Source organism: Carlito syrichta, unplaced genomic scaffold, assembly GCF_000164805.1.
Source record: "Carlito syrichta isolate Samal-C Ts95f unplaced genomic scaffold, Tarsius_syrichta-2.0.1 Scaffold303736, whole genome shotgun sequence".
NCBI classification, from domain to species: domain Eukaryota; kingdom Metazoa; phylum Chordata; class Mammalia; order Primates; family Tarsiidae; genus Carlito; species Carlito syrichta.
In genome coordinates, this window is record NW_007247832.1 from 1,177,992 (window position 1) to 1,178,673 (window position 682).

At 61.1% G+C, this 682-nt stretch overlaps 1 protein-coding gene across 1 annotated transcript in view; it reads left to right on the forward strand.

Moving 5' to 3' along the window:
* The first annotated feature begins 438 nt into the window (after positions 1-438).
* Positions 439-682, forward strand: part of RASL11A (RAS like family 11 member A) — a 3,614-nt gene continuing 3,370 nt past the window's right edge. The window contains exon 1 of the mRNA XM_008059158.1: positions 439-500. Within this exon, the coding sequence (XP_008057349.1) occupies positions 439-500 (62 nt within the window). The remainder of the gene's footprint in view (positions 501-682) is intronic.

A 682-nucleotide genomic window follows, 5' to 3' on the forward strand; every position in this document is an offset into this window, starting at 1 on the left:
TTTTTTTTGAGTAGGAGTCTTGCTCTGTTGCCTAGGCTGGAGTGCAGTGGCACACACGCCTCACTGTAGCCTCGACCTGCTGCACTCAGGCGATCCTTCTGCTTCAGCCTCCGGAGGAGCTGGGACTACAGCGCGTGCCACCATACCCGGCTGATTTTTTGTTTTCTTGTAGAGGTCTCACTATGTTGCCCAGGCTGGTCTGGAATTCCTGGACTCAAGCGATCCTCTGGCCTCAGCCTCCCAAAGTGCTGGGACGACAGGCGTGAGCCACTAAGCGGACCAGGAAGCTCTTCTAACCCTGAGAGGCTCAAGTCCCCAGACTTCTACCTGGCCACGGTGGGCTCCAGGCATCCAAGCCACCGCTCTTTTCTGCCTCCTCTTCCTCCCACCCCCCAACCCCACCATGCCCCTGAAGTACCTACTTGAATAATGAAACACATGCGTGACTCAGACACCCAGGACGGCACTCTCGACGGAGAACGAGCGGCGAGCTCCAGCCGGTGAGGGGCTCGCCGGGCGCTCCGACTGAGTCAGTGCGTCCCCTGCCAGCGGGAGGGGGCTGGTCTGGACGCTGAGCTGCAGACGGCTGCTGCCCCCCCGGACGTCACGTCCCTCGCAAGGTCGCAACGACTGAGCCTGACCCAGGGCTTCTGCCCCCCCCCCCTTTCCAGATTAAGGCCAC